Source organism: Lepus europaeus, chromosome 22 (genome assembly GCF_033115175.1).
Source record: "Lepus europaeus isolate LE1 chromosome 22, mLepTim1.pri, whole genome shotgun sequence".
Taxonomy (NCBI): Eukaryota; Metazoa; Chordata; class Mammalia; order Lagomorpha; family Leporidae; genus Lepus; species Lepus europaeus.
The window spans coordinates 32,132,606-32,156,971 of record NC_084848.1 but is presented as its reverse complement, the minus strand read 5'-3'; the positions used below and the strand labels follow the sequence as shown (position 1 = coordinate 32,156,971).

The window sequence follows — 24,366 nt, the reverse complement described above, 5'->3', positions numbered from 1 at the left end:
ATTCAGTTCCAGGTGCCTGGCTTCAGCCTGGCTCATTCTGGCCTGTGGTGGCCATTTTGTGAGCAAACCAGTGGACTTTCTCTCTCTCTCTCTCTCTCTCTCTCTCTCCATCTCTGTAACTCTGCCTTTCTGATAAATAAATAAATAAATCTTACAATAACCAAACCCGAGCAGCATCTCTTTGTGCCACACATCTCCATATATTTATTTTATATGACCCTAAAATAATCCAAACTGCTGGACTAGGAGTTGTGCCCATTTTAGGGCTTTGGGTGCATTGGCCAGGTTGTTTCCTGTGTGACAGCACCTCTTTCTGGAGGGGCTACCCAAGCACTGACCCCTCCATCGCGGTGTAGGGGCAGGTGTTTGACGCGGAGACCCACCTTGGAGTCCATGGGTTCAGTCCCTGGCTGCAGCTCCTGACCGCAGCTCCCGCTGAGGCAGACCCTGGGAGGAAGCAGCGACGGCTCCCGTAACGAAGTTCCCGGACCCACGCGGGAGGCCTGGATTGAGTGCCAGGCTCCCAGCTTCAGCTGGCTCATCCCAGCCATAGCCACGGGTGCCTGGGGAGTAAACTTGCGGATGGAAGCTATGCCTTCTTCCTCTCTACCTCTCCAATAAAATACAAGTATTTTTAAAATAAATAAGTGCTCAGTGACATTGATGTTCCCGTTGCCTGGCTTGGGTTTAAACAGTGGTCTATGCCAGTTTCTGCCCCGGCAGGCTTCTGAGACATTACGATTCAAGGTTGGCAAGTTTTATTCCTGGAGTTCAAGATAGCTAAGAGTGGGGGTGAAGGGGCTGAAAGTGCCAGCGAACCCCAAGGGCACTCCTGTTAGCCTGACATCATCAGGCTGCTTGGGGTCAGGGGCCAGAGGTCAGGGGTCAGTGCTGATGGGGAACTGGAGAGAGAAAGTAGAGACTTCACCCAGGGTCAGGAAAAGGAATCCGTAGCCTTTGGTGGAAGAGACCGTCGCTTTCCCATGTGAAGGAACAGTCAGCTGCCTGCTAGACCCATGGACGGCCTTATTTTTAGCACGTAACTTCCTTACCATAAGGACAGTCATTCCAAGGCAGGGAGAGGTCACGGAGGAAAAAGTCTAAAAGAGGAGGGTTTTTTTTTTTTCCACTCAAAAAATAAAAATCACGTAATCAGTAACAACAACTTGAATGGAAAGAAAATTACCCACAATCCCCTACACTAACAGATCACAATTTTTATTTTTCAGTAATTTTCAGTGTTTTTTATTTTATTTTTCAGTATTTTTCTTTTTTGTCAAGAGCCATCTTTTTTCCATCACTGCAACTCCACAGCAGGTACAGCCTGTATCCTGCCCTTTCCTCCCACTATTGTGCAAGCGTTGCTGGTGCTGGAACAGAACTTTTGTAGTGAATCCTGCTGCCGTCATTTTTCTCTGATTTCACAGGTAACAATTATTCATTAAGATAAATTAGAACATCTAGATAAACAAAAATGGAATCACAATGCACATATTAATTTTTTTGCTTGTTTTTCCTTCCATTTAACTGTGGATGGCAAACATCTTTCGATGCTAAAGATGTCTACATCATCCTTTTTTTATTTTTTTGAAAGATTTATTTGTTTATTTGAGAGGCAGAGTTACAGGGGCCGGCACTATGGCGCAGCGGGTTAAAGCCCTGGCCTGAGGCGCTGGTATCCCATATGGGCGCTGGTTCTAGTCCTGGCTGCTCCTCTTCCCATCCAGCTCTCTGCTATGGCCTGGGAAAGCAGTAGAAGATGGCCCAAGTGCTTGGGCCCCTGCGCCCATGTGGGAGACCTGGAAGAAGCTCCTGGCTCCTGGCTTCAGGTCAGCGCAGCTCCAGCTGTTGTGGCCAGTCGGGGAATGAACCAGGGGATGGAAGACCTCTCGTTCTGCCTGTGCCTCTCCTTCTCGATAACTCTTTCAAATAAATAAATAAATAAACCTTAAAAAGAAAAAAGAGGAGTGTACAGAGAGTACTTATTTCCCCACAGCCTACAGCAGGTATTAAAAAGGGTTGCCAAAGATTCTATTCAGTTGATGGCAACATAATTTTTTACTCTTTCCTCAGTTGATACTTAGATTATTTTCAGATTTCAAATTTTCATTTTTATAAATAACACTAAACATTTTTGTGCCTAATATTTATCTGTAATTTGAATCATGAGTAGTGTAGGGATCCTGAGTGAGAGGGCATATTTATGCATGTTACTCCCTCTTCCCCAAAGTTAAATTTAAATCTTCTGGGGAAAAGGGAGGTTTAGGCCCTTTGCCATGGCTGGCGGGAGGTAGTAGACAGAATGAAATAGAAAGGCCATGTGCCAAAGGATAGAGCACAAGAAACATACTGCCAGACTGTCTTCCAAAGGGTACTCATTTAATAACCACTCTTGTGGCTTAAAAACAATTTAATGTACTATTCAAAGATGCTGGGTAAGGAGGAAAAGCATTATTCTCCATTAACTTGCAATAATGCCATTCCCCACGGGGGACTCTTCTGCTACAATAAAACATATCTTTGTGTCCCTCTCGGACCTAAAGCTGGCACGCCAGACGCCTGGCTCATGCCCTTGGCCAGAGCCCCCTGGGCGCTTGCAGGGTAACCCTCTTCCTGGGGTGCTCCTGGTCTAAAGATCCTTAGCATTTGTGTTCCCTGTTAAAGCTCCAGGCCCCCGAGGGTTGAGCAAGTACCATTTTGGTGACTATTTATTTATTTACTTATTTTTTGACAGGCAGAGTGGACAGTGAGAGAAAGAGACAGAGAGAAAGGTCTTCCTTTGCTGTTGGTTCACCCCTGCAATGGCTGCTGCGGCCGGCGCACCGCGCTGATCCGAAGGCAGGAGCCAGGTGCTTCTCCTGGTCTCCCATGCAAGTCTTGGGCCATCCTCCACTGTACTCCCAGGCCACACAGAGAGCTGGACTGGAAGAGGAGCAACCAGGACAGAATCCGGCGCCCCGACCGGGACTAGAACCCGGGGTGCCGGCGCTATAGGCGGAGGATTAGCCTATTGAGTCGCGGCGCCGGCCTTATTTATTTATTTTAAATATTTTATTTATTATTTGAAAGACAGAGAGACAGAGGCAGAGAGAGAGAGAGAGGTCTTCTATCCACTGGTTCACTGCCCAAAGGGCTGCAGTGGCTGGAGCTGCGCCGATCAGAAGCCAGGAGCCAGGAGCTTCTTCTGGGTCTCCCACGCGGTTGCAGGGGCCCAAGGACTTGGGCCATCATTTACTGCTTTCCCAGGCCATAGCAGAGAGCTGGATCAGAAATGGAGCAGCCAGGACTTGAACCGGCGCCCATATGGGATGCTGGCACTGCAGACATCGGCTGTATCCGCTACACCACAGTGCTGGCCCCTTGGTGACACTTTATAAGCTGCCGTTTCCAACACGGACATCCCGTATCAGATCTCTGGTTCGAGTCCCAGCTGCTCTGCTTCCAATCCAGCTCTCTGCTAATGCATCTGAGAAGACAGTGGAGGATGCCCAAGTGCTTGGGCCCCTACCCCACATGGGAGCCGCTGATGGAGTTCTGGATTCCTGGCTTCTGTCTGGCTGTTGCAGCCATTTTGGGAGTGAATCCACAGATGGAAGATTCTCTCTCTCTGCCTTTCAAATAGCTAATTTTTTAAAAAATAAAAATCAGAGCTGCTGGCTGCTCCTCCAGCTTCTGCAGAGGCCAGCTCTCTGGGCACATTGTGCATATACATCTCCAGGTGCGCACACATCTCCAGGTGCACACACGTCTCCAGGTGCACACACATGTCTCCAGGTGCGCACACGTCTCCAGATGCACACACATCTCCAGGTGCACACACGTCTCCAGGTGCACACACGTCTCCAGGTGTGCACACACGTCTCCAGGTGCACACACATCTCCTGCTGCACACACGTCTCCAGGTGCACACACGTCTCCAGGTGCACACACAAGTCTCCAGGTGCACACACATCTCCTGCTGTACACACATCTTCAGGTGGACACACGTCTCCAGGTGCACACACGTCTCCAGGTGCGCACACGTCTTCAGGTGCACACACGTCTCCAGGTGCGCACACATCTCCTGCTGCACACACGTCTCCAGGTGCGCACACATCTCCAGGTGCACACACATCTCCAGGTGCACACACATCTCCAGGTGCACACACGTCTTCAGGTGCACACACGTCTCCTGCTGCACACACATCTCCAGGTGCACACGCGTCTTCAGGTGCACACACGTCTCCAGGTGCACACACATCTCCAGGTACACACACGTCTTCAGGTGCACACACGTCTCCTGCTGCACACACGTCTCCAGGTGCACACACATGTCTCCAGGTGTGCACACGTCTCCTGCTGCACACACGTCTCCAGGTGCACACACATCTCCAGGTGCACACACATCTCCAGGTGCACACACGTCTCAGGTGCACACACGTCTCCAGGTGCACACACGTCTCCTGCTGCACACACGTCTCCAGGTGCACACACGTTTCCTGCTGCACACAAGTCTCCAGGTGCACACACATCTCCTGCTGTACACACATCTTCAGGTGGACACACGTCTCCAGGTGCACACACGTCTTCAGGTGCACACACATCTCCTGCTGCACACACATCTTCAGGTGCGCACATGTCTCCAGGTGCATACACCCTGAGCACTCACTGTGTGCTGAGCAGAGATAGGTCACACACAGAGAAACGCGCCCAGGGCCCCGGCCCTCACTGTTTGGATATTTGTTCCCTGATCTGCCATAAATGTGTACTGGGCAGTGATGGGCTGAGGTCATTTAACGTTCCAGGTGGAAGAGGCCTTGGAGACAGGCGCTCAACCCTCTCCCCCTACTCAATCCTTTAAGGAGGGCCTCCCACGGACCCAATGCCACAGTTTTGTTTCCAGTGCTCAACAGCTCCAGGCAGTATCATTACCTCCCTCCTACAGCTGAAAACTGCTGGCTCAGGTCAGCTCACACTGGCTGCAGAATAGCTTGTGGCCTAGCCTGAGGGACTGGGCTGATAGCCTTTTGCAGCCTTCCTTGCCCTGCCTGTCCCCTTTAGCTAAGTTACTAAGTTAAGTACACCAGGTGCTTTAGAGAAAATAAAGATGAAAAAAAAAAAGTACTGAAAGTGGACAAAATGGAAAAAAGACATGGTACTGGCCGCCCACGTGCCTAAGCACCAACCTCTCCGGAGTGTTCTGTGGTTGGAGTCTGCAATACAGAGCAGGCTGATGGCCCTTGACCAGAGCTTAGCTTGTAGGCCCCTGCTTTCCCTGTGTGTGTGAGTGTGTGTGTGTGTGTGTGTGTTTAATTATGTTGACCAAATGTGGTTGTACTGATTTACAGAATACAAAGTGCTGTTGGGATTTTTGGGTCCAACATGGAATGACCAGATCCAGCCAGCCAACCCATCCATCATCTCAAACATTTGACATCTTCCAAGATGAGAACATTAGTGATCCACCCTCCCAACAGCATTGAAATGCATGGCACTCACCACGCTGGGCAACAGGTGTCGAAGAAAAGCAGCGCTATATGCCCATCTCACTGAGGCTTCCTACCTGTTGACCTCATCTCCCCATCCCCCTGCCCCAACCACCATCTACGCTACTTCTGTGAGCTCCATTGCTTTAGCTTCATGATAGAGGGTACTTCAAAATGATTGTGCAAAATAGAATTCGAAGATAAGTTTATATTAGTGAAAAACTCTTGAAATCCACGCCTAGTTTTTTTTCTTTCTGATGATACTCGTTTTCCAAGAACTCCTGTATATGTGAGATCATGAGGTCTTTCTGATTGGCTTATTTCAAGGTATATATTGCTCTCTGGATTTCTCCACGTGGTTGCAGTTTCCTACTTGCTGAAGACTGAATAGTGGACCTTCCTGTGTGTGCCATGTGGTCACTATCTGTCCATCTGACACGGACACTTAGGTTGGTCCCTCACTTGGCTACGGTGAAAACGTGGCTGTGAACGTGGCATTCAGACAGACTTGGCCCCACTCCTGCCCTGGTTGCAACTGTCAAGCTTGTACTTTGGAGTGAGACTAAGGGACTCACAGTGGGTCTCCAAAGGTCACCTGAATGGTGAACTCCCCTGGGAGACATCTCCTGTGCCCACCCCAGTGCTGCCTTCCCTCCGCATGCACCCCCGGGAGTGAACACCCCGTCCCCAGATGTCACATCCATCCCTTCACTCCTGATGCTGACAGTAGCTAGCTCCACCATTTTAGGTAGAAAAGCATTCAGTTTCATCTCTCCCCCCACCCCAACAAATTTTATTATAAAAGAACAAATGTCATATTGCAAAAACATATGACTTATTATACAAAGGAAAAGTTAGAATTCTTCCATTTTCCAACTCACTCCAGGGCTGCTTGGCAGAGGGGACGACCACTCGGCAGTTGGCCATGCGTTTTTCCAGATACATGTGTGCGTTTGCATTTGTCCGGGCAGTTTCCATAAGACGAATCACACTGGCTATATCTAAGCTCTTCCTTCCAACACTCATTTAGACGTCTCACATAAGGGGATGGGCGCTGGGCACGGTGGGTAGATGGCTGTGTGGAATGCCTGCATCCCATATTGGAGGGCCTGGGGCCGAGTCCTGGGTCTGCTCTCCATTCCAGCTTCCTGCTAATGCACTCCCTGGGAGGCAACAGGTGATATAGCTCCAGGTCCCTGCCATCTGTGTGGGAGACCTGGATGGAAGTCTTGGCTCCTGGCTCCTGACTTTGGCCTGGCCCAGCCCTGGCTGTTGTGGGCAATTAGAGAATGAAACCAGCAGGTGGAAGATTTTTCTTTGTGCGGGCACGTGTGTGTGTGAGTATGTGTCTGCCTTTCAAATAAATAAAAATTTTAAAATTAGGGTGGGCATTTGGCACAGCAATTAAGATGCCACTTGGTACATCCATATCTCACACTGCCGTGCTAGATTGGCGTCCCCGCTCTGCTTCCGATCCAACTTCCTGCTAATGCGCACCCTAGGAGGCAGCAGGTGATGACTCAGGTATCTGGGTCCCTGCCATGCGTGTGGGAGACCCGGAGGGAGTTCCAGCTCCTGGCTTCGGCCTGGCCCAGCTCCTGCTGTTGTGTGCATTTGAAGAATAGGCCAGTGGATGGAAGACATTTTTTTTTCTCTCTCTGAGTTCCAAATACATAAAAATAAGTAAATAAATAAAACTTTTAAAAATTAAAATAAAAAGAATCCTAATGTAAGGATAAACCAGGCTATTTAATCAGCCATCTACTGACATTTATCTTCAGCATTTTTTATTACAAATAATGCTGCGATTGATATATTTGTGCATTTCACACACTTTAGTTGTGACTAACTATAGTGAGGTTAATGCCTATCTCATCTAACGCAGACAACTGCTACTTCAGCAGGGCTCCTGAAAGCACAGGTGCACTCTGGGCATGGCTCAGGAAAACCAGCTATATTCTCACCTAAAAACGAAACTCTTGCTAAGTCAGAGTAGCACTAAACATGGGGATGTTGCCAAACACGCCTTTATCACTATTGTACTAATTCATCACCCACCAACGTACAAGAACTTTTATTTCTTCGAATTGTCAAAATCCTGAGCATTGATATTTGTTGTTGAACTTTGTCAGATGAATCATTAAGAAGTGATGTCTTGTTTTAATTGGCACTTATTTAATAATCAGTGAGGTTGAACATTTTTTATTTGTTGTTGGCAACTATATTTCATTTTTCTATTAACTCCTTCTTCATATCCCTTAGGTCTATGTTTTTTAAAATTAGTCGAGCTTTTTTTTATTTATACAGACTCTTTGTATATTAAAGAAGTTAGCTCCTTGACATATACTTGGCTAATATTTCTTTTCCCAAGGTGATGTCTGTATTGTAATGCTTTGCCTTATGAAAATGCTAAGTCTTAGATAGTGTTTTCTTGTATAGAATTTGGGATTTATGTCCAAGATTTAAAAAAAGAACCCTTTGTTATTAGTTTTAGTTTGTTTTTCAAATTTTAATTTGAAAAATTAAATTAAATTTTAATTTAAAATTAATTAGTTAATTTAAAAAATTAAAGTAATGTTGGAGCCACCTGGAATTTATTTTGGTTTCAGAAATGTGCTCAGCTTTGTTCATTTCCTTGTTGCCACTGAACAACATCTGTCTCCCTCCTCACCACCACTGGTGTGCAACTGTGTATTTTTTTTTTAAAGATTCATTTATTTATTTGAAAATCAAAGTTACACAGAGAGAGAAGGAGAGGCAGAGAGAGAGGTCTTCCATCTGCTAGCTCACTCCCCAGATGGCCACAATGGCTGGAGTTGCGCCGATCTGAAGCCAAGAGCCAGGAGCTTCCTCCTGGTCTCCCACGCGGGTGCAGGGGCCCAAGGACTTGGGCCATCTTCCACTGCTTCCCAGCCCAGTGCAGAGAGCTGGATTGGAAGTGGAGCAGCCAGGACTCGAACCAGCGCCCATATGGGATGCCGCACTGCAAGCATTTGCTTTACCTGAAGTGCCAGCCCCACAACTGTATCTTGTCAACCCTTGGTGTGTACCTGGGTCTCTTCTGACCACGGTATTTTCTCTGATTGATCTGTTTCCCTTTACAACAATAGTATTTTGCTATAGGTAGTTGGTAGTCTTACAATATGTCTTAATAGATGAATAGGGCTATTTCTCCATCCTTAATTTTTTTTTCAGATTTCCTGATTATTCTCTCATGTTTAAATGCTTCCAGCTGAGCTCCCCCTCAGCCCACCCCTCCCGCCCCCGTTGTTATTTGATGAGGACTACATTGATTAAGTCAGAGGGTTTATATTTCTCCATCATGGAGTCTTTCTCAGGAGTCAAGCTATGTCTTCCTTCAAGGTCTGTTTAAGTACAGGCTGGGTGACCATAAAGGCAAACTCGGACCAACACCCAGGGCAAGTGGCTGGTTGGGATCACATCACAATACACGGGGCCGTGTTGTTGCAGGCTGGCAGGGTACGGTTCAGCGCACTGTGCACTGATCGGATTGCACCGATCCGTGACATGCTGTGATCAAAACATTTGTGTCTCTCTTTTCTCCTTGAATTAACACTGCGCCTTTGGCATGTCCCGAAAGCAATCAAAACAAGTCCGTTTAAAAAAAAATTAGCACCATCCTTTTCCAGATTTGTATGGTAGCTTTGTACATTGGCACTATATTGCAGGAGGAGATGCCAGTCCAGGGGTATGGTCCTTTTGAGGGACACAGTATATCTGTCCCAGCAGTGGCTCTGTGTGTGCTGCTCTAACAGAATTCCACAGACTGGCTGGCTTAGGAACAACAGAAGCGTTTCTCTCTTACTTCTGAAGGCTGGGATTCCGAGACTCAGGTGCCGGTGTGTTTGGTGTCTGGCGAGAGATGCTCTCTCTGCTTCTAAGCTGGTGCCCTGACGCTGCGTGGGAGAGACGAGCGCTGTGTCTCCACCTGGCAGAAGGCAAAAGGGCAAAAGGGTGAACTCTCACTGGAGCTTCTGTTCTAAGGGCTTGGATTCACTCTGGAGGGCAGAGCCTTGCGCCTCCAACACTTCCCCGAAGGTGCCACCTCCCAATACCTCCACCGTGGGAATCAGGATTCAACATAGATTTAGGAAGGGGACACCTGCAAATCACAGCAGTCCTCCCCCCACCAAAAAAAAAAAAAGTCACACGTAGGGCAGGTTGCCCCTTCCCGAGCTCTCCTTTCCTGCTGTTTGTCTTTATGCTTAATCTGATTTAAAAACGTGTCTCTGTCCTGTTCTGTCCAATGGGTAGAACTTGATGGTTTAATTACTAGTCTCAAGCCATAGGAAACATCCTTGTAAATTTTTTTTTTCCATTTTAAGAGTGCAGTTTTTTTTTTTTTTTTTTAAGATTTATTTATTTGAAAGAGTTACAGAGAGAGGCAGAGACAGAGAGAGAGGTCTTCTATCCCCTGGTTCACTCCCCAGATGGCCGCAACGGCTGGAGCTGCGCTGATCAGGAGCTAGGAGCTTCTTCCGGGTCTCCTACGCAGGTGCAGGGGCCCAAGGACTTGGACCATCTTCACTGCTTTCCCAGACCATAGCAGAGAGCCGGATCGGAAGAGGAGCAGCTGGGACTAGAACCGGAGCCCATATGGGATGCTGGCGCTTCAGGCCAGGGCTTTAACCCGCTGCGCCACAGCGCCAGCCCCATCCTTGTAAATTTGACCCACACACCAGTTACACACTCCGTGGGCCACTACCCTGACTGGACCCTTTATTCTGAAAAATGTTACAGACTGAGACACCTGGCTGATGCTTCGGGCCTGGCTGAGTCCTTATGGATGGAACCTGACCTCAGGAGGCGGGGCAGGAGGCTGTCACTACCTTTGCAGCAGCCACCGTGTGTGTTCTGTGCGTTGCATGGCCCGTTTTTGCTTTGGTTTCCTGTGAACACCTGGCAGGTCTCGGCTGAGTAGATCCTGACTTTGCAATGCAGCAACAGCGCGCGGACCCTGACACTTAACACATGAAACTACGGCACAACAGGTGTTGACCTGTGCCATTTGTCAGCTGGGAGGGTGTTTGTTGGGGCCTGGGGGCCCCCCCCCCCCGAGGCTGTCTGGTCTCAGAATTCATCTCATCTCTCTCCCTCAGCCCTAGAGCGTGGCTGTGTTGTAACTGGGCAGGGAAGACCCTGCGCAGGAATCAGCTTTGTCTTACTCGACTTCTGAGCACAGCTAAGGGTCAGCAGGTCCCGGAGGATGTCCCCAGCTGGGAAGACCCAGAAAGGCCCAGGCTGACCTGGGGAAATCCAGCTATGTGCTATTTTCGTCCGAGTAACACAAACACTTGTAATTTTGCCTTTTTTCTGTGTTCTTTTGAGCCGCAAGCAGAGAGGTGCTTCCAAGTCCGTGTTCAGGCCAAGAGGTGACAGTGTTGGGCAAGTCCCCAGCTGAGCCATGGGCTGACGCTCTGATCCCTGAGCCAAGGAGGGAGGCAGCTTCCTGCCTGCACTTGTCAGGGCCAGCTTGTGTGCTGGGCACTGGAGGCAAGAATTGCAAGAGAGTGCCGGGCGCGTCTGAGCCCAGGAGTAGTCGGAAGGCACAGAAAAGGCTTTGTGCTTTGGCTCAACAGGCAGACAGCCTCAATTCCAGCCACACCTGGCTGCTCAGCTGCCGTGACCTTGGACTTGGTGTGGCCCCTCTCTGGACCTCAGGATAAGACAAGCTCCTATTTTAGCAGGAGGACTTGAACTTATGTCTGTGAAAGCACCTGGCATGGCTGTCATACCACCAGTCTCTGGTAGGGACCGTCCTCAGAAGCCTTCCAACCCCAGCTGGCCTATGGGCTGGGCAGAAGGTAGGGACTGGGGGCCTGAGAAGCCTGTTAAACTTGGAGTTCTCTCTGGATCTGAGCAGAGACTATCTGGAATGGAAGCTTGATTCCTTGTCCCAGCCTTGAATAAAAACCCTGGTTGCTCAGATTCCTAAGGGGGAACCTTGGGGACTTGGGGGAGCCGCTGGAACTCAGAGACCCCTTCCTTGGTGAGACCCCTGGTGTGGGTCGTCGGCACGCAGGGGGAAGACGTGTCAGGACTGCACAGCTAACTGCAGGTCCTAGGTGGGAGTCCCCGAGGCAGCCTCTATTCCAAGCCCTTCCATTTGTAATTAATGGGAGCCTTCCAGGCTTATGAGACAAAAGAGCTGCCAGGTGGTGGGTTTCCATAGTGATGGCAGAGGCTCCGCCAGTACAAATACAGACCGAAGATCCAAACTCACCGTGAGGCTCCTTGGGCGGGGGCGGTGGGGATGGGGGAGGGGCCGTCAGAGGAGGTAGCTCCTAAGACCCTGTGACTTCACCAGCCAGTGGTGGGTGGCCCCCACCATCGTGTGGCCCCTCTCAGTGAAGCCTCTTGGAGCCGCCTGGAGCTCTAAGACCTCCTGTGCTTGTCCCACCTCCAAAGAGTCTCCTTCAGGTCACTTTGAGTGTGACCTGGACATCAGCCTTTTAAACATTTTTCCAAGTCATTCTTTTTTAGTTTTTTTCTTAATTGACACAATACTTGTACATATTTATGGAGTGTACAGTGATGTTTCAATTTGTTTGACTACTATGTGATAAGAGCAGAGGATTTTGCAAATCCATCCCCTCAAACACCCGTCGTTTCTTTGTGATGAAAACACTTAAAACCTTCTCTTCTATTTCGAAGTGTGCAATAGTCACGCTACTGTGCAATGGAACACGGGAATTACCCTTTCCAACTGGAACTCAGTACCAGTCAGCCAGTCTCTCTCCATCTCTCCGCCTCCCCCACTCCCCAGTCTCCGGTACCCGCCGTTCTATTTTCTACTTCTTGGGTGAGATCAGCTTGTAAAGTTCTCATGTAGTTGAGAGCGTGTGGTGTTTGTCTCCCTGTGCCTGGCTTCAGTTCCCGTGACACAGTGTCCTCCGGTTCGTCTGTGTTGGATTTTGATTTTTTCATGGCCGAATGGCATTTCATTATGTCTATACAGCACAGTTTCTTCATTCACTCGTTGGTGGACACTTAGGTTGATTCCATTTTTTTTTTTTAATTTTTGACAGGCAGAGTGGACAGTGAGAGAGAGACAGAGAGAAAGGTCTTCCTTTTGCCGTTGGTTCACCCTCCAATGGCCGCCGCGGCTGGTGCGCTGTGGCCTGCGCACCGCGCTGATCCGATGGCAGGAGCCAGGTGCTTCTCCTGGTCTCCCGTGCGAGTGCAGGGCCCAAGCACTTGGGCCATCCTCCACTGCACTCCCGGGCCACAGCAGAGAGCTGGCCTGGAAGAGGGGCAACCGGGACAGGATCGGTGCCCCGACCGGGACTAGAACCCGGTGTGCCGGCGCCGCAAGGTGGAGGATTAGCCTAGTGAGCCGCGGCGCCGGCCTAGGTTGATTCCATTTCTTGGCCACTGTGCGCAGTGCTGTAATAAACATCTTTCCAGGTGATTCTAACGTGTGGCCAAGGTGGAGAGCTGGTCAAAAGGCAGGCAAAGTAATAATGATAACGATACAGTGCCTCCTTTAATCTTCGTAACTCCCATCTTCCCGGGTGGAGAAGCAAACTCAGAAAGCGTAAGTGACTTTCTAAGGCCAGAGGGCCGTGAGAGCTGGTGTTCTCCCCCAGGCCCGGGCCAGATTTCACGGCCCTGGCTGCTCACCACTGTAGCTACTGCTTGTGGAGTGGAAGATGGGGGCATGTCCGAGGCAGGCTCCTCGGGGACCCTGTTCCCTTGTACACAACCCGAGTTTCCTTCCCTGTGCTGCTCGCCCCACCTGGTCTGGCTAGGTGAGAGCTCTGGGCTGGTTGCTTCCCAAGGCAGGTCAGCCTTTTCACCTGGGACAGCCGCAACCTGAGCCCTTGAACTTAGAGATGTTGAATCATGCACTTGGCTTCCAGGCTCTGCTAATGAATGGCTGTCTTTCAACTTGGGACAGAGCTTCTGATGAGACTGCACTCCCAGGAGACGGGGAAGGGGGGGGGGGGCGCACACTTTGTTCACCAGGTGTTTTTTGGTTTATAGCAGACTCAAAAAAAAAAAAAAAAAAAATCAAGAGCCAGCCACAAAATAGGACCAGGGCCTTTTTATGTGCAGTTTCATTGAAATTTAGTGAAAGGCAAACCCAGCAGGTACCTGTTTTACAGGCAATAAAAAGGAATTGGACAGCAATTATTTAAAAGGAGTTAGAGTTGTTTAAAACTAAAACTGAGGGGTATGTATATGTCTTAAAAAGAAAGTTTACAAGGTTGGGGGATTTGGGTTGAACTGTTTCTGATGAAAATGAAACAGAAAATATTTTTCAGTCTTATTTTAAGCCTCCCCCTTGGCTGTTTGTTTTCTAAATTTAGCAGGCCAAGCAGCCATAGGCAAATGTATCAGGGAGAAAATATCTGAAGCCAGTCAGGCAAATTTCAATGTTTAATCCAAGAGATGGGCTGGAAAGGAAGCTCTCCAAGAGAAGCCAGGCCTCCCGTGGTGTGGGGAAGAGTTGCTATTCAGCTCCAGCTCTTTCTGATGTTATGGACCCTACTGGACGCAGAAGTGCTGGGTTTGGCGGTCCCTGGAGGGGAGAGGGTGGCTCAGCCAAGCCCTCTCTACAGGAGGCTGCAGGATGTGGGAGGCTCATCAGGCCAGCACTCACTGTGTCCCCAACCCTCGATCCTCACCATGGCAACGCGAGGGCTTCTGAAGCCATGGTCCAGATGGAGCCCCCTGCCTCACAGCCTGAACAGAGCCCTCTTCCCACCCAGCTCTGGACTCAAGCCACCGGGCCCAATGCCAGAGAGAAGGGGATGGCTGCCACCTACCTTGTGTCAGGGCTGTCCGTGGCTCGGTTGTTGGGTTTGGTTTTTGACTCGCTTTGTACTCTTGGAGGGTGACTTCCTGTTCCTTGAAAGGACTGAACTTGATTCCTACAGAAGGACACTCAGCTCCAACCAGTTAGCGGCAACAACAACAGAAGATGTATGTACACAGGGAGACAGACAGACACAGAGAACTGGATCCAGGGACTCACATACTGTATTAGAGTCCTTCTGTTCCAGTTCTTGGCTTTGATGGTCTCTTCCTGGTTCCATTCTTCAGACAAGATTTCTCCAGGTAATGGCAGGAAGAGCCTCATTTCCCAAGCTTCGCAGCACTGATGAAAAGAGCTCATTGTACAGACAGTCTCAGGGAGCGGTGAGCACTGGGTGCCACGTGGGCGGCCCGGATCCCATCTCAGGCCACTGGGCTGTGCCGTCCACTCCAGCTTCCTGCTATTGCAGACCCTGGGAGGCAGCAAGGGATGGCCCAAGCGCTGAGTCCTTCCCGCCCACAGGGGAGACCCTGATTGAATTCCTGGCTCCTGGCTTCAGCCTCAGCCCAGCCCTGCCTGTGAAGGTATCTGGGGAGTGAACTAGCAGATAGGGTGCCCTGTCCCTTGGGCCGCTGTGCTCCCTCTTTCTGTCTTTCAAATGTAAATAAACAGTCTCAGGAGGAGATTCTGATTGGCTCAGACAGACTCAGATGCCCATACCTGAGCCAATCACTGTACCTAGGGGTGCAGTAGTAACATTGACCTCCTGTGTCTTGTGCACGCCCCAGTGATCACGATTGGCGTGTTGGTGGGACAGCAGGATGGTGAATGACAGCCTGGCCAGCAGCAGGTGAACTGAGGTCACCGTTTTACATGGGCTGGCCTGGGAAGGCTCACAGAGGGGGGGAAGCGATTTGAGCAGAGCCCTGCAGGTGTCTGGGATAAGAGTCTTCCAGAAAGAACAAAAGGGCTAAGGGGGAGGGTGCCTGTGGGCTTAAGACAGAGCCGAGAGGCCAGTGTGGCTGCGGCAGAGCAAGCAGGGCCAGTGGCAGAGGCCACAGGAGGCAGGGTGTCAGGGCGCCGCTCCTAGATGCTCCTGTGGGCCGCTGGGCGCTCCGGGCTTTATGCTGTGTGCAGCAGAGGGCACTGAAGGTCACAGGATGTGTCAGAGGCGTCCCTCTGCTCGCTCTTGTTTTCTCCCCAGTTGATCACAAATAATTTGAGAGCAGGGACACTGTTTAGGTGCTCATTCATCCTCCATCCGTTGTTCTATCCAGGCCTGCTGAGTGCCTACTAGGTGCCCGGTGCAGGCAGCTCACGGTCTAGTGGCAAGGAGAGCACAGATGTCAGGACCACGTGACACGTGCCCCTGCCTGACATGAGAGTGCATGAGCTGCCCCCAGTACCCGCATCCCTTCGAGAAGGGCAGCAATGCCAGTGCCACCCGGGGGCTCCAAGCCCAGGCTCTCCTGTCTCTCAGGCTGCTCCAGGCGCAATGCCCGTGGCTCTGAATGGTGCATTTACTTCCTCGCCAAGAGACTTAAGAAGCAGTGTGGATGAGAACCCCTTTAGAAGAGGGGAGAAGGGAGACTGCGTTCAGTGGTCACCAGTCAGTGGTCACCAACTGGGGTGGGGTGGGGGAGGCCCTACGGCCAGTTCTGCAGCTGCCCAGGCACCAAGGTTGGGTTGGGTTTCCCCTTGGTGATCTTCCATGGCCGTTCCTGACATGGAAGGGGGCAGGAAAGCAGTGAGTTTCCTGAACTCCTCTTCTGGGGGCCATGCTGCCTTTGGCTTATTCCCATATTCCCAACCCCCTGCACAGTAGATTTCAATAGATGGTGGTGGGGTTAATACTAGCGGCATGTCCCTAGGACGCCACCTGTGGATGGATCCCAGGGTAGATCAGAATTCAGGCTGCAGAGCGTGGGTAAGGGCACCAAGGGTGACCCTGAACTTGCAACACTGCCCGTCTCTGCAAGAGGGAATGCAGGGGAAACAGCTGCTTTGGGATAAATCAGGAATCCCTTGGGGGCTTCCGAGTGAGAGGCCCCCGTGAGACATTCAGAGGCCCGGAAGTCTCATGGTCAAAGAATGGGGCTGAAGACAAAAGGAGGGACTTGTGAGCTGGCAGGGATTGAGCTCCACTAGGGCATACCACCTGGGGTTCCGATGTCAGAGGTAGAAGGGCTCGGGGTGGGGACCGGGGTGAGGTCAGGGGGAGTCTGAGGAGGAAGTAGAAGCCCTGGAGAGGCCTCCCTCGGTGTCCCCCTCAATGCAGCTGACTCAAGGCGCATTGAGGTTTCAGCTCCAAACCCAAGGGCCTTGTGGGACACCATGGGGAGGGAGCCCAGACCTCTGGGAGGGAGTGGGCCTGGGACATTGCCTTCCAAGTTGTCTCACAGCTGGGACCCTGGACCATGGAAGGGAGGGAGGGAGGGAGAGGAGGGGGGAAGGAGGGAGGGATCTGAAGCACTCATAAGCAGATGGGAGAACCGGCCCTGGCAGCAGGCACCCCAGCGCCTGGTGGGAGCAGGGTGCTCTCCGTCAGTTCTTCCCGGACAGTGACTGAGCGTGGGCTGAGGACTCAGGGGTCTCCTGTGCCCCGGCATGCTCCCAGGTCCTGAATCAGCAAACACGGGTGTGTTCTGCCGTTGGCTCAGAGAATGGAGTGCTGTGCCCACTCTGGGAGCTCCCGAGCCTTGTAGTTCCGCAGTCTTAGCACCTCAGCCAATGGGAGGCTCCTGTCTGTTTCCCACACCCCAGCTGGGAACGTGGGAGTGGGGTAGTTAGCACCCAGTATTTCCCCAAGTGGGAAGGACGCAAACATTCGCTCTCCCTTTCATTCTCGCTCTCAACGTTGAATGGCTCGGATCCTTCTTAGGCGAGCCAGGGCTCAAGCCCGAACATTCTCTCTCCTCCTCTCCCCCTCCCTCCTCCTTCCCCAGCTGTCTTTCCTGACATGGATTTAAGCCATGGGAAGCTCTGCCACATCTGTGCATTCCCTGGGGTGACACCAACTCCGAATGTCACAGTGCACAGTACCACCATCCTGAGTATCTGGGTCTAGTCTGGGGCTGGCTCAGTACACACAGCAGGGTCTCCCCCATGGGCTCTGCCCTCAGCAGGCTTGCCATGGGCCATCCATTCCAGGCTGGGAGGTGGGTGCTCATGCAAGGGTTCAGGGGATGGGCCATTCTCACCCACTTTCCCGATGCCCCTGGGGGCCCAGAGTTCCAGCCTGGGGCCTCTGGTCGGGAGGAGTTGTTGCAGCTGGGAGGCCCCAGGATAGATGCTGTTTCGCGGCACTCTGGGGAACATCCGCCAGTGTCGGTTCCAGGAGTGAGATGTCAGGATGCCTCTCTCCATGCATTCATCTCAGATGCTTTCCTCCCCAGTGTGACTCACTGGAGACTCTGGGAGTGCGGGGGAGGGTGTGGCTAAGGAGCAAGGGGGGCTGGGCCATGATACCTGCCATCCATCACTCCCCAGCACTTAGCACCGTGGGCTCAGTGCACATGCCCGGGGCCATTTCAGCAGCAAGGGAAGTCCCCGAGAGGGCGCATCAATGTCTGTGCACTTGAGTCCTGCAGGCTCTGCCTGGGCTCTGTGGGGCCTGCTTTTCTCTGCAGCAGCTTGGCCAAGCCCTGGTGAGGAACCTCCTGTGTACCGAGCCCGTGGGAGCAGCAGGGGCCCAAATACTTGAGCCGTCATCCACTGCCTCCCAGGGCACACGTTAGCAGGAAGCTGGATTTGGGAGCAAAGCCGAGACTCGAACCCAGGCACTGTGATATTGGATCCGGCATCTCAGTGGTGTCTTCATTACAGCACCAAACACCCACCCTATAGTATGTGAATTCTTGAGAGTGGGGTCCATTTCTGACTTGTCTGTATTTGTGTCATCACCCTGAGCAAAGGGCCTGGTGTGTCATATGCGCTCAGAAAATAATACTTACTAATAATAGCAACAGGGGCAGGTGCCTGCAAAGCCGGCATCCCATATGGGCAAAGGTTCAAGTCCCGGCTGCTCACTTCTCATCCAGTTCCCTACTGATGGCCTGGGAAACCAGTGGGGGATGATGCAAGTGCTTGGGCCCCTGCACTCACATGAAAGACTTGGAAGAAGCTCCTGGCTCCTGGCTTGGACCTGCTCAGCTCCTGCCATCATGGCCATTTGGGGAGTGAACCAGTGGATGGAAACGCTCTCTCTTCCTCTCTGTGTCTATAACTCTGCCTTTCAAATAAATAAATAAACCTTAAAAAAAAAAAAAGCCTTTCATGCCTCAGTTGCCTGCTCTGTACAGTGGGGTAGCTCACGCTCTCCACACAGAGTTGGGGTGAGGTGCCAGTGGCAGGGAACAGTGAGCTGCCGCCTGGTGTGTCCTGCGCCCCTGGCACACGGTGGGATGCTCACGCCTGGGGCTCCCTCTGACACTAACCTCTGTCTCAGGTGACAGGGACGCCCTCCAAGGGCTTCGATGAGAAGGCCTACCTGTCGGCCAAGCAGCTGAAGCCGGGAGAGGACCCCTACAGGCAGCACGCCTTCAACCAGCTGGAGAGCGACAAGCTGAGCCCAGACCGGCCCATCCGCGACACCCGCCATTACAGGTATGGCCTGCTGGCTCCCATGCGGGGGCGCTGACACCGGCGGGCTCCTCCTTCAGAGCCTGCTTGTCCCCTCTTTATTTCATCAGCGCTCTGGGGACCTGCCTCAGTCTGGCACTCCAGGAAGAGTGACCTTCCGGAACCATGGGAGGCGGGGGGAGCTGGGCGTGTGGGCGGGCCAGGTGCTCTTGGCGCCCTACTGGCGGTACCTGGGTTGAAGAGGAGCCATCAGCCCTGCCCTGGGCGACCCCCCCATTGACATCCCTTCCTCCTGCCCTGCACCCCAGCCCTCAGCCACTCCCAGCAGTGCACCCCAGTCCTGCCCTTCATTCTCCTGGGCAGGGTGGTGAGGCAGGAGAGCTCCTGGCCCAGGACCAAGGACGCCTGCATCCAATCCTAGCTCCGACTCAGCTCGGGGGCCAAGGGCAAGTCCCTCACCACCTCCTTGCTCTTGTCCAGAGTGTGAGAGCCACCACCTGTGGTCTTTCTTCTTTCTGAGCTCTGGATCTTGGAGCACATCCTTCTCCCATGACTGGCCTCACCCACCATCCTCCCTCCACCACGGCCCTTCATGCCCCCATAGTCCCACCCTCCCCTGTCCCCCGCCCCCTCCCTCATAACTCTTTCCTCTGCCTGAGCATGCTACCCGCCCTGCCCCCACCCCCGCAGCACCCTCCCCTCCTGGGAAGCTGGCCCCAGGACCTTGGCACCTCCTCTGTGCTCCGTGCCGAGGTCCAGCCACTGGAGGGTGCTGCTGGAGCTCACCACCATCCAGCTTCAGTTCAGGATGACCCACAGGAGCTCGATTCAAAGCGAGGCAGGGCCTTCGTCTAGTCCTGGCTCCAGGGTAGATGGAAGGACAGTGCAGATGGAGGGTGGTTCTAGCACCTTCCTTATCACTCACAGAGACATGCCTGGGGTCCAGTGGGCTGGGGCAGCTTGGGTGGGATAGGATGGACCCAGGACTGGGGAAGTCCTATCACCACTGTCAGCTTTCAGAAACTTCTCATGCCCCAAACATGTCAGTGACCCTGTGGCTGGGCAGGCCCCCCCCCCCCCCCGGGACCTCATGGCCACTTCCGGACATCAGAAGTCCTTTCCCAGTCAGTCCCAGGGCAGCCTCCCCTCAGGTTCTGTCCGCATGGCAGCCCCAGCCATGGCCAGTCTCGCACCCATGGCCTGGAGGATCTGCCCATTCAAGTCTGTGAATCAAGGGCTTGGCCCCTGGAGGCGCCTCCCATCCTCCCAGTCCATCTCTCTGGGAACCTTCCCAGGTGCTCACTGAGAACCTTAAAGGGGGTGTACAGCTGTGTACAGCTTTTTAAATGAGATCCCAAATTCAAGGCCATGGCAGGTGGGGAGGTGCCCTGTGTTGCTGCCGGGCGCTCTCTGGGCTGGAGGTAGATCCGGAGTGTGGGGGAGGGGTGTGACTGTATGCATGTGTGCACGTGTGTGTGTGTGTGTGCAGAGGGTGCAAAGGACATGCTGACCTTGACAAGCAGGGCATCCTCTGGTGGAACTGGTGTGAGCCATGGAGTGCTGCTGGATGCCAGACTGTGGGCCGAGTTCCTGGTACAGCCCAGGGAGCCCACTGTGAGCAGCAGAGTGGTAGAAAGCTCTGCAGACAGACCTACAAGGGTCACAGAGAAAACCCGACAGCCCAAACCCACACGATGGGCCTGAAGCAAACAGACCCTTCTAGAATTCCTCAGCCGTCTTTACAGATCTGACTCCCGCAGGGCCACCTGGCAGAGGAGGTGGGAGGGGTAGGTGGAGTTCCAGTACGCCCTCCAGACAGGCTGGGGGTAGTTTGCCCCCTGCAGGAAGAGAATGGGCACCCTCATCCAGAGTCCCTCCTTCTTGGGCAGCAGATTGATGGGGACAGAGAACAGGGAGATGGGACAGGTGACGGGGCCTCTCGCTGAAGCGCCTTCCCAGCCAGCCAGGTCCACTCCTGCCCCTGCCATGGCCACTCACATCTGTCTCCCAGAGGACAATGATTTTAAAGCCTCAGGATTTCTCCCATGAGGGTGCCAGGCCCGTGGGGCTCCTACCTGTCTGATCCGGTCTGCTTTGCAAGGCAGGAAGGGGCCTGGGAATTCGGGCTGTGCACTGTGGGCCGTGGGATCAGAGCCAGGGGGAAGATGGTCACTGCTGGGATGGCTGGAGAGCAGGCGTGATCATGAAGAGTGCGGCCGGTCCAGCGTAGTGCACCCGCCCGCAAGGCCCAGTGGAGGCCCGGCAGTGCCAATGACCTCATTCCCTCTGTGGAGAAGGCGGCACCAGCAGACCCACACGTGGTGTTGGGAGCTGACGGAGCCCTGAGCTGCTGGGGAGGGGCAGGGACTGGTGTTGTGATCTAAGAGGTCAAGCCACTGAGTGTGGCGTCAGCATCCCTTAGGAGCTCTGGTTCCAGGACTGGCTGCTCTGCTTCTGAGTCGGCTCCTCGCTAGTGCACCCAGGGAGGCAGTGGAAGATGGCCAAGTGCCTGGCCCAGCCCTGCCACTGTGGAAGATTTCTTCCTCTCTCTCCCTCTCTTTCTGTCACTCTACCCTTAAAATAAAATCTTAAAAAAAAAAGAGCCCCCACCTCCTATGACACCTGCCGCTTCTTCTCTCTCCTTGACCCCCAGTTGGCCAGTGTGGGCTGGGGTGGTATGGAGGAGGTGAGGCCTGTGTCCTGGCTTCTGCCTGGCCCTCTCCATCTTGAAGAAGTATCCCAGGGGGGTGGCAGACAGAGAAAGGCCTCAAGCTGGCCCTGGGGATGCCACTCACCTCCCTGCTCCCTCCTCAGCTGCCCGTCTGTGTCCTACTCCTTGGACCTGCCGGCCACCAGCGTCATCATCACCTTCCACAATGAGGCCCGCTCCACCCTCCTGCGCACGGTGAAGAGGTGAGCCCACCCCCAGCGGGACTATGGCCTCACGGGACCTGCACAGCCTGTCTCTGGCAAAGGGAGGTCACTGAGATGAGGTGTTGTCACCCAGTGGCCCTGGAGGGCAGACCTGTCTTGAGAAACTGGGACTGGTGAGCCAGAGTCAAGGGGATCCCCAGAGCTCAGAGCCGTCCAACACACGGTCATGGGTCGAGCCTAAGTATAGAAATGCAGGGGTCAAGGGCATGGGGGATGGGGCAGGGATGGAGCAGAAGTCTCAGGAGAGCAGAGATCAGCCCAGTAGGGGCCTGTTGGGGAATCAGAGAGAGAGATGCCCCTTCCGCCCCCTCCCCAGCTTTGTCTGTGGTCCAGTAGCACCCCGTTCACCTCATTTCCTCAGTGAACCGAGACAAGAATGAGAAGGAGTGCCCAGTGGCATTCCAGGCAGGGGGGGAGAAGGGCTCCTTGCGAACAGCCTTCCTGGCTGGACGGAGCCTCCCCAGCCCTGTCCAGCAGCTCCTGTCCCTGGGAGGGCTTGTTAAGCCTTGGGCAACAGAGCAGCCCCAGCTCCTGCCTTGATAATTCAGCCAGGGCACCCCCACCCCCTCGCCCTGCTGTCTGCAAGTGGTCCCAAGCATCTGAGGGTCCAGGCAACAGGGCAAACCATGTCCCTGGATGAGCCTTGGTCTAGCCATGAGACACACTGCTTCCCAGAACTGGGGAGGGCCCAGGAGGTCTGCCAGCAGGTGCCCACGGCCAGTGCGCTGGCCCTGCAGCTGAGCACTGGGTCAGCCTCGTGACGCAGAAAAGTGGCCTCTCAATCCCGGCTCTTTCTCTGTCCCCACTGCTGCTCCAGTGTCCTGAACCGAACTCCTGCCAGCTTGATCCAGGAGATCATTCTAGTGGATGACTTCAGTTCGGATCGTGAGTGCCCTCCTCCCCCACTGCACGTCGCCTCCTCCACCCTGCCCCTGCTTCCCCAGAATGCGCGACTCCTGGCATCACAGCCTGATCTCTCTGCCTCTGTCCTCAGTGGGGACCCGCGGGCTTTCCTAGGCCCCTCCCTGGTCCTACTCTTTGGTGCCAGAGGACAGGAAAGAGTGGAATGGCTTTGGAGCGGGCACCAAAGAGATGACCTCAAAAGGGGAGGGGTGGGCATTTGGCTTGGCAGTTTAGACACCTGTGTACCGTATCTGAGAGTCTGCCTGCAGCCCCTGACTCCAGCTTCCTGCCAGTGCAGACCTGGGAGGCAGCCACGGTTGCCCTAGCACTTGGGTTCCTGCCACGCCTAAGGGAGATCTGGATTGAGTTTCCAGCTCACTTTGGCCTTGGCCCGGCCCAGCCTTCGTGGATATTTGGATTACCATTCATCAGATGGGAACACTCTCTCTCCTTCCCTCCCTCTGACCCCTTTAAATAAATACATTTTATTTTATTTTTAGATTTATTTATTTATTTGAAAGAGTTACACAGAGAGGAAGAGATAGAGAAAGAGAGCGATCTGCTCTATGCTGCTTCACACCCCAAATGGCTGCAATGGCTGGGGCTGCAGCACGCGGAAGTCAGGAGCCAGGAGCTTCTTCTGGGTCTCCCATTTGTGTGCAGGGGCCCAAGGACTTGGGCCATCTTCTACTGCTTTCCCAGGCCACAGCAGAGAGCTGGATTGGAAGTGGAGCAGCTTGGACTTGAACTGGGGTCCATATGGGATGCCAGAAACTCAGAGGGCAGCTTTACTTGCCACACCACAAAACTGGGCCCATAAAAATAGAAACATATGGGGCCATGGCTGGCGCCGCGGCTCAATAGACTAATCCTCCGCTTGTGGCGTCGGCACACCAGGTTCTGGTCCTGGTCGGGGCACCGGATTCTGTCCCAGTTGCCCCTCTTCCAGGCCAGCTCTCTGCTGTGGCCCGGGAGTGCAGTGGAGGATGGCCCAAGTGCTTGGGCCCTGCACCCCATGGGAGACCAGGAGAAGCACCTGGCTCCTGCCTTCGGATCAGTGCAGTGAGCTGGCCGCAGCGGCCATTGGAGGGTGAACCAACGGCAAAGGAAGACCTTTCTCTCCGTCTCTCTCTCTCTCTCTCACTGTCCACTCTGCCTGTCAAAAAAAAAATAGAAACATCAACAACATCCATTATTACAGCTGCCAAATGCAGCAAGTGTTGGTTCAGCAGAGCGTGGAGAGCTGGGCTGGGAACCGTTGCTGTGCCCTTGGTGCACTGTGGGGGAGGGTGGGCACAGGCCACCCTCAGTCCGGCCTGGAGCCGGGGGCGGGGCAACCCCTTGGGCAGTAGTGATGACCAGGCCCTTCACCCTCCCCCATCCCCAGCCCTTTCCAAGGCCTGGTCAGGGGCAGCTCCTGGTGGTGGCCCGGCACCCTGGCCTGAAGGAGCTTGCCTTCCTTTTCTCCACCCGCAGCTGAAGACTGCCTGCTCCTGACCAGGATCCCCAAAGTCAAGTGCCTGCGCAACGACCGGCGGGAAGGTGGGTCCTCGGAGCCCGGCTTCCACAGTGGAGGGTGGGGGTGGGAGGTCCTGCTCATCCCCTTGGGAACTGTTATCACAGCGAGCCGTGAGGCCTGCTGTGTTCCGGATGGCTCGGACCAGGGTGTGCAGGAGGCGCTCCTCCTCCCCAGGCCAGCCC

General features: G+C 53.4%; 1 protein-coding gene across 2 annotated transcripts in view; it reads left to right on the top strand.

The window, feature by feature from the left end:
- Nucleotides 1-24,366, top strand: part of GALNT16 (polypeptide N-acetylgalactosaminyltransferase 16) — a 97,415-nt gene that overhangs the window by 41,482 nt on the left and 31,567 nt on the right. For both annotated transcript variants that reach the window (XM_062181290.1, XM_062181289.1), the window contains exons 2-5: nucleotides 18,695-18,852; nucleotides 21,643-21,741; nucleotides 22,580-22,647; nucleotides 24,142-24,207. In XM_062181290.1, the coding sequence (XP_062037274.1) occupies nucleotides 18,695-18,852; nucleotides 21,643-21,741; nucleotides 22,580-22,647; nucleotides 24,142-24,207 (391 nt within the window). The remainder of the gene's footprint in view (nucleotides 1-18,694; nucleotides 18,853-21,642; nucleotides 21,742-22,579; nucleotides 22,648-24,141; nucleotides 24,208-24,366) is intronic.